An 8,297-nucleotide genomic window follows, 5' to 3' on the forward strand; every position below is an offset into this window, starting at 1 on the left:
ATAATAAAAAAATAATAAGATATAAAACAATTAACTTAAATCACAAACAACTAATATCTTAAAAGCATCAAATCACTAGTAATTAACAATAAATATCTTAAAATTGTCAAATTTCATTATTTTCTAAAGTTAAACATAACAAAAAAAAAACCCAATAATTTGTCTTCAAAAATTTATCCTTATTTCATCTATAAAACTTGTCTTATTTTTAATATTGTATATAATGTATGTGATATGGTGCAGCTTTTTTTTTTTTAATATTTTTTAACTAATAACAGCACCACACCACAAATTTGCGGTTTTTGAAAAACATAAAACATCACCATCGGTTTTTACTACAATTGCAGTTTATCGATTGCAATTTATGCAGTTTTTACGGTTAATTTTAATTGCGGTTCAATTTTTGCTCACCTCTACTTCCTACTTTGTAAAGTTCAAAATGAATATCCCATATCATCATCTGATGATGTTTCTAAATTGTAGAACTCTTATTCGTCTTGGCCTTCATGCATGGACGAATAACTCAAATTAACCTAGGAAAGAAGAATAACCTTTGTCTTCTACCGCCACCCTTTCTTTAATCCAAGCATCATACTTTGTTTTTGGCTCATCTGTTAGCAAAAGCCCATAAAGAGACTCGAGTGACATAGTCTTCATTCTTCAAGTTATCCGTCTATCTTATTATAGTGGACTCGGTCTTCCATGCAGCATGTAGACTTTTGAGAATTTAATCAGAATTTCTTCATTATTAAAGGTGTTGCGGTGTTGTTTCATATCATTGATGAACAAGTTGTACTATTGTTTTCATCAGTACTTTCAAGTAGGACGATGTATAATACATAAATTTAATGTGTATAATACATAAATTTTCAATTTTGTTCTTTCTTAAAAGAAGAGATCATGTCCATATTCCATAACAATGTGCTATAAAGATAAGTCCACCTATACAAGATTGACAATATGTTTCATCATATATTCATAATTCATATACCAATTAGAATAAAGAAATCCATATCAACCAAGAAAAGTTGTACAAGTCCTTGAAAATGATACAATACCACAAGTCCACAACCCCAGAATCTTAAAGATGGGGTCGTCTCAAATCTCAATTAGGTCAAAAAATCAATATAGTATTATCACAAAATAGCAAGCAAGAATGAAGTTTTTCTTTTTCTTTTTAATCCAAATATCATAATCAAGCTGGATTGACTGAATTTGCATTTTGGGTTTTAACATTTTTGAAGTTGAAAACACCTGTAAATCCTTTTCCTTTAGCAAGCTGCTCAAGTTCCTCAAATTTTTGCTTTAGACATTCCACTTCTTTTGCTAAATCCTCATCTCGTTGCCTCATTTCCTATACACCATAAACAGATAAGCAATAAGCAAAAAAAAAAAAAAACGACATTTTATTATAAATTTAGACAGAAATTGAAAAAATAAAACAAAAAATTACCTCCAATTCTTGTTTGCGGACTTCTTCTTTTTTGGCTTCTGATCTAGCACTTCTTTGCACCTCAAATATGAGGGCGACTCCTGCCACCTATTTGAAATTTTAAAGTGTATACCACCATTAAACACATTTAAAGTTCTTGCTATTTTTTTCTGCTATGTGGAACTCTTCTGTAACTACTGGTAAATTGATGAGTTTTAAACGATCATGATGCTATGAAGAAGATTAATATCATACCGAGAAGACAAAGAGTTCACTTATAAGATCCCCAGCTGCCTGAACAGCTTTCTCCTCGTTCAATGGCCGAATTTCAACATCAGTTGCGTGTCCATAAATTCGCCTTTGTATATTTGTTGTTAGCCTGTGATTTGCCTGTTACATCATACACATCACTTGAAATTGGTCAAATTTACAAATCTAAAGATGGAATTGCAACATTTGAAATGTTGACGTAAGCCCTAATACCTAATGCTAAGAAAATAGATAGAAAGAAAGTAAAGGTTCCATTACAATTACAGAAAACCCATAATCAAAATTTAATCGAGAAATCAAATAAACACAAAACAGAAGCGAAGAATCAGGATGAATGTGAAGTAGTATAAGCTGTTGATTACCTGCGCGAAACTAATGATCGATGTCCGAAACTTGGGGTGAAGGGCAGCCTGTTTTTTGAGCCTGCTGGCAATGGGTTTGCTTAAAGTTTTCAATGCGAGCGTCCCAAGCTTCAATAAGGGGAGAACCATTACTCTTCTGGTTCGATCTTAGGATTTGCTCTTATCTGTACGAAAATGGCGCACTGCACACCAAGTGTTTGATGATTTGTCTAGAAGGGAACAAGATCAAGAAAACGTATATGTATAGTATTCTCCATTTAATGACGATGGTTATGGTGGATTGCTATGATTTCCTTGGAAAGGAAGATAGAGAATGGGTCATTGGGAGGAAGCCGGAAGGTGGGTGGGTGGGTGGATGCGCTACAAAAGTTTGCGTTTCCTCTCTTTGATACGAATATGAATCCCACTTCTGGTTGACTTTTCAATTCAATTCTGTTAAAATCTTTTGAAAATCGCTTGAAATTTACAGAAAACATAGTAAAAATTATACATATACCCAAAAAAAACCTTGCATTTAAGGGTTTATGTTATGCATAATTGCATATACTCTTCGTCGATGAATCATAAACAGAATTTACATATTATATATTTATCATTATCATTTGTCTTTTCCTTGATCAGTCAAAAAGAAAAAACCAAAACAAATATGGAAATATGGAATAGAATGTAAATGGGCTTTGGGCCTTTTGTCTAAAGTTTTGGACCTCAATTTCCACACTTTTCCAATTTAGCCCCTACTTTCTTAGATGATTTACATCAAGCACCCTCTCCTACAATGACTTCCCAGTTCCCACCCTTGCTCACACTTCATGTTCGCCTCTTCCTCCTCCATAACAGCAGCTAGGAGTTCAGCCATTGTCGTACCAGGTATCTCTATCCATTTCTCTATTATTTTCGCTCCATTTTTCTTAGAGTCGCGATAAAAACCCTAAATAATTTCACCTCTAATTGATGGCTCAAGTCCAGAATCGCACTAAACCCCAAATCAATAAACCTCACCCACTAACCTGTACTTCTTTCGCGAGGTTTCTTCCGCTGCTTCAGATTTCATTTTTCTTGTAACACGTTTTCTTGTTTCCAGTAGGTTCACAATTCCCCATTGCTAAATGTTCCTTTTGTAAAACTTGGTTGTTTGTAGCCTGTTAGGTTTTGAAATAGTTTATGACTCTTGCAACGTTCGTCATAAAAAATTGCTTCAGGGCATTAATTGATGCATCACTAATCGCAGCTTCACTCCAGTTAACATTGATAATTTGATGTAGATTGAATGACTTCGTTCTTCCTGTTCTTTGCGATTCATCCTGTAAACAATGAGTTACAACTCGAATTTTCACTCTAGACCTAATCCTTTTCAAATAAAAAGTTGATAGAATCTTGTTACTAATTCCGTGTTTAAACTTCAACCATATTAACTTTGAACAGGTCTCTAAAACTACAATAAATCTATTAGTAGCATGGCCTTGCCATGTTCCAGGAAGCTATTACGCTCTATGAGCTCAAGTTATAAACTCCATTGCAGTAATCATCAGAACATTGTGAATCGATCTTTCCACATTCTTTCTACTGGTAAGACTCATTCTGTTTATCACTTACAGCAACTCAAATCTTTTCGTGGGTTATTATTTATTAATCTCTCTGACTATGCATATAGCCTCACGTGATCATGACACTGGTGATAAGCAATCTTTAATGGAATATTCAATCTTTAAAAAGGTAAATCATTTCTATCATCTTTCTCTATACATTATCTTTACACAGCCATTAAAAAACTCCCACAATTTATACAGGCAGGGTTTCCTTTACTGGGGACTCGAGGTCTATCTACTTCCATGTTAAGTTCAGATGCAAGTGAAGGTTCTTTCCCATCTGAGCTACTATCCAGAAAACAAATCTTAACTCCTGAACGCAAATTAGGTGCATGAATGAAAACAAATCATACATTATCTATTAAGAATGGAGTTTGTGTTTGACCATGATTTTGACTTTGAGACAGGTCAACTACAGGACCTGGTGATCCCAGTTACAAACTTTCAGAATGAAGACAAAGGACTGATGGTGTTGGCAGGTGATGTTTTTGATCTTCCCATTCGGAAGGATATTATCCACCGTGTTGTAAGATGGCAGCTTGCAAAAAGACAACAGGTATTTTTTGATTTTTGAATTTTGATTTTTGATTTTTTTCATGAATTTCGAAACTTTTTCCATCTTTCTCATGATGATTACAGGGAACTCATTCAACAAAAACCATAAGTGAGGTCAGTGGTACTGGAAGAAAGCCATGGCCCCAAAAGGGTACTGGCCGAGCAAGACATGGATCATTGCGTGGGCCCCAGGTATGCTATTAACATTTTTTTTTTTTTTATCATGTTTTTTATTTAAGTTTTTTTTTTTTTTTTTTTTAAATTTAAGATTTTGGAATAATGAAACAACAGTTTAGAACTGGAGCTGTTATGCATGGGCCTAAACCACGCAGCCATGCTTTTAAGCTGAACAAGAAGGTCAGAAGACTAGGGCTCAAGATTGCATTGTCTGCTCGTGCAGCTGAAGGGAAGGCAAGTCTTGATTTTATTTTTTTTAAATTTAGTTTATATAATTTGTTAACATAAAAAGGTAACAATTTGCAGCTTTTGGTGTTTGAGGATTTAGTGCTTCCAACTCACAAAACGAAGAATATTGTGAGTTTTGCGAATCAAATGGAAGAGTCCAAGAAGATTCTAGTGGTGGATGGAGGTCCTATTGATGAAAACCTAAAGCTTGCAACTCAAAACCTACATTATGTCAATGTTCTTCCCTCTATTGTAAGCTTTCTACGTCTATTTTTTTAAATAATGATGAAAAGGGCATTTATGTCTTTTGCCCTTATGAGATATGAGGAGTATATCTGTTATGTCATGTCATGTCATGCTTAGTTATGAATTGTATTGGTTTGTTGCAGGGTTTGAATGTTTATAGCATCCTTTTGCATGACACTTTGGTGATGTCACGTGATGCTGTTAACAAGATTGTAGAGCGTATGCACACTCCTATTAATCGTTGATTTAAAAAAAGAAAAAAAAAAATTAAAATTGGAGGTAGTGTTTTGAGTTGCTATGCTAAGAGACTTTTGTTTGTTGATGGAGACTTGGAGTTTTGCAAGTGTAGAATTGTTTCTTTTCATATATCACCTTTACTTTGTAAGGGGGTTTTGTTATAGATTTAATGACCAATTAGAACATGTTTTGATATGAACAAGATTTTCATATGTTTGAATAATTTGGGATTTATTTCAATGAATTTTGGAAGATTAGATAGATAACTTATGTGCTTGATTTCTTGAATTAAATGGTTGTGAGCTTTGTAAGGTGCGTATGGGTGTTTTTTTATAGTTATTTTGTTTATGGTATTACATTTACAGAAGGAAAAAACACTTTTCCTTGTATCAAATTGCACAATATTTTTTTTATTGCTTGTAGAGTTGGTTTACAAGATTCTTGTGGTTGGCTTTAAAAGGTTGTAATGTTTTTGTATTGCAAGTAGAGTTAGATTTCTATTTAAAAAGTGAAACTTCACAATTTAGGAATCAAATTTTATATTGATACTTCAAGTCATTTAAGCCTATCAACGTAAATAGAATAGAAGAAAGTATCCAATATGTGGAAATGAAACGGCCTAATTGGCACCTAAATGACTTAAAGTAATGTTCTTATATTGCATTTTATGCCACCGTTGACTTTTTAACTCCAATTTCGTTATACAAACAAGTTATCATCTCAAGTAGCCTCAACAATTGCATCAAGCAATCTCCAAAAAGCCAACTCATATCCAAGTCTTCACTTTCATCTAAAGAAAGAAACTTTGAGGTCAACTCTTTGTTTTTTCGTAACCAAATAGAGTAGATTTCAAGATTCATCAATCTTTTATAGGCAATGGAGTCGCTTACATTTTGTAGATAAATTATTTTTCCAAATGAGTTTCCACAAAGAGAACCTTGATTTGGTTTTGGTACCTAGTGGGCTTGTGGTCATGTTTGGATACCACCTATGGCTTCTCTATAGATGTCTAAATTGCCCTCACACCACAACTATTGGCTTTGAAAACAATGACAAAAAAGCTTGGGTCGACAAAATTATGAAGGCAAGATCTTTTAAATTTTTATATACAATTCGATACAATTTCCCCAAGGGCATACATATCACCATTGGTTGAGGGTTGTAAACATGTAGACCTAGCTAAGGATTCAAGTTGTAACAACAATCGCTATAATATAGAATGTGCAATCCCAATGTGGAATGCATTCTTGTGTATCTTATTTACATTTCAAATGATGCTTTTGGGGCAAAGCGATATGGGCCATACTAGGGGTTTTTGAATGAATATCTTTTTTTCTTAAGAACTTCAAAACAACTGTGATTAAATACCCCGTTTGTTATTTTCTTTTTGCTAGATGGAAAACAATGATTTTGCGGTTCCTCTGAACGTGCTTTCCTACAATATATCATCATCAAATTTCATGTCATCCATATGTCTAACTCTTTGTGCAGTCATCGGCACTTTGGTTGCAAACAGTTCTTCAGTGTTTCAAAACAAGTTCATCTACGGAGATGCAAATTCATCAACAAAGTCAATAAAACACATAAGCCTCTTGGTTTGTTTTCTCTTGGCCTTTGCTTGTTTTATTGAGTCCACAAGATCATTGATTCATGCTACTTATCTAATAAGTATGCCAAATAGCAATGTGCCAATAAAATCAATTGAATTGGCTGTGATTAGGGGTGGTGATTTTTGGTCACTTGGGCTTAGGGCACTTTATCTTGCCCTATTGTTGTTGTTATGGCTTTTGGGGCCTATTCCCATGTTCACAACATCGATAATGATGGTTTGTGTGCTTTATTTTCTTGACAATAACACGGTGCCATTGCATGTGCATCAAAGCACCAAATCGAAGGAGATTGGGAGAAAGGTGGCCGAAGCCTTACCAAATAGTAGGGAGTGATCTTGATATTACTTGTAATGTAAGAGTTTTAATTCTTATACTTTTCAAATGTATAGTATACGTTAATTCAACACTATCATTTAATAACCATACAATAAAAAAGGAATACAAATAAATTTAGAAGAATTGCAATATAGTATCGGCAAAATTCTCTTTGAAGGGCAACCAGATACAGTCTCAGAATGTTAATAATTAAATTAAAAGTAATCTAGATTATTCGTTATTTCCAATTAGTTATTTAGTTAATTTAATTGTTCTCGTGTGGCAAGTGATAACTCTTAAAAGAACTTTCTTTTACAGTTCAATTGGGCATTGTCCTCTAAATTGTAATTCTCTTTCCTAATTCTAACCAATCTTCATGTTCAAAGTCCATGATTTTTCTATTTGCAAAAGAAAGTTCCAAGAACCCCATGTAGGCATGTAGTATACAAAACATAAAAAATCCATATATTTTGAAACACAATGTCTTTTAAACATGATTTAGTTAGATCAAAGGGTGAGTAATTACCATCGTTGTTTCGGTAAAATATTGTTTATGCTGGTCAACAAGATAAATCTGTTACTATTATGGGTAAAAAAACCAATACACATGATGATTTTATAATGACAAAAATTTTCCCTTTATTTTCACTAATTAGCCGGTTACCAAATATAGCAATACAATACAATAAGGTAAAATACAAAAGTTATCATTTTTCATCCATTCCCTAAAAACATGACTTATGGCCCAATAGTATCCGTAGTTGTTGGAGAAATATGTTAATCAACCAATAAGTCAATGGTTTAAATCCCTTTTGGGACATATACATAGATTTAGGAAAAGATTATGAAGTGTGTGGGTTAAAAAATTAAAAAAAAAAAAATCAATAATTATTATTTTCGTTCTTTTCAAACTCAAGAAAAAAACAAAAATATATATATTTAACGTAGTGGCTATCAGAGACATGATTGTTGACATGATCTATCTCCCCTACTTCATTATAATGGGATTCACGGTTTGATATGTTTTCTAAGTCAAGAAACATCAATAAAAACTATGTTTTTTTTTTTTTTTCTTTTCCATTCTCTAATAATAATATAAACTTAAAGAATACAATGTCATTTTTTGGTCCCGATCATGTCTAGTTGGGACCCTACATGACTCTTGTCATTAGGCATCAAGGACTGAAGGATATATTTGTTGTCATGTGTATATTGATCACTCCTTGTTTAATGGTACTGCCTACGTACCTCAAAATGTGATATTAGGGTAAGAGTTGTA

The 8,297-nt window shown here is 33.2% G+C and overlaps 3 protein-coding genes across 3 annotated transcripts; 2 read left to right on the forward strand and 1 right to left on the reverse strand.

Annotated features, from left to right (window-relative positions):
* Window positions 1-988: 988 nt before the first annotated feature.
* LOC145042041 (Optic atrophy 3 protein (OPA3)) lies at window positions 989-2,459 on the reverse strand. The gene is made up of 4 exons (XM_078990393.1): window positions 2,065-2,459; window positions 1,688-1,822; window positions 1,454-1,540; window positions 989-1,354 (listed from the first exon to the last, which is right to left on the reverse strand). Exons 1-4 carry the CDS (start codon window positions 2,191-2,193, stop codon window positions 1,196-1,198), a joined length of 510 nt encoding a protein of 169 aa, XP_078846519.1. The 5' UTR covers window positions 2,194-2,459; the 3' UTR covers window positions 989-1,195.
* Window positions 2,460-2,809: 350 nt separating this feature from the next.
* LOC145042040 (Ribosomal protein L4/L1 family) lies at window positions 2,810-5,359 on the forward strand. The gene is made up of 9 exons (XM_078990392.1): window positions 2,810-2,931; window positions 3,487-3,630; window positions 3,716-3,777; window positions 3,852-3,978; window positions 4,058-4,206; window positions 4,290-4,397; window positions 4,497-4,616; window positions 4,689-4,862; window positions 5,000-5,359. Exons 2-9 carry the CDS (start codon window positions 3,519-3,521, stop codon window positions 5,099-5,101), a joined length of 954 nt encoding a protein of 317 aa, XP_078846518.1. The 5' UTR covers window positions 2,810-2,931; window positions 3,487-3,518; the 3' UTR covers window positions 5,102-5,359.
* Window positions 5,360-6,005: 646 nt separating this feature from the next.
* On the forward strand, window positions 6,006-7,107 carry LOC145038579 (spastin, putative (Protein of unknown function, DUF599)). Its single transcript, XM_078986894.1, has 2 exons — window positions 6,006-6,177; window positions 6,488-7,107. The coding sequence occupies exons 1-2, from the start codon at window positions 6,010-6,012 to the stop codon at window positions 7,034-7,036; spliced, it is 717 nt and encodes a 238-aa protein (XP_078843020.1). The 5' UTR covers window positions 6,006-6,009; the 3' UTR covers window positions 7,037-7,107.
* Window positions 7,108-8,297: the final 1,190 nt, after the last annotated feature.

This window comes from Lactuca saligna, chromosome 4 (genome assembly GCF_052625555.1).
Source record: "Lactuca saligna cultivar CGN05327 chromosome 4, ASM5262555v1, whole genome shotgun sequence".
Classification (NCBI taxonomy): domain Eukaryota; kingdom Viridiplantae; phylum Streptophyta; class Magnoliopsida; order Asterales; family Asteraceae; genus Lactuca; species Lactuca saligna.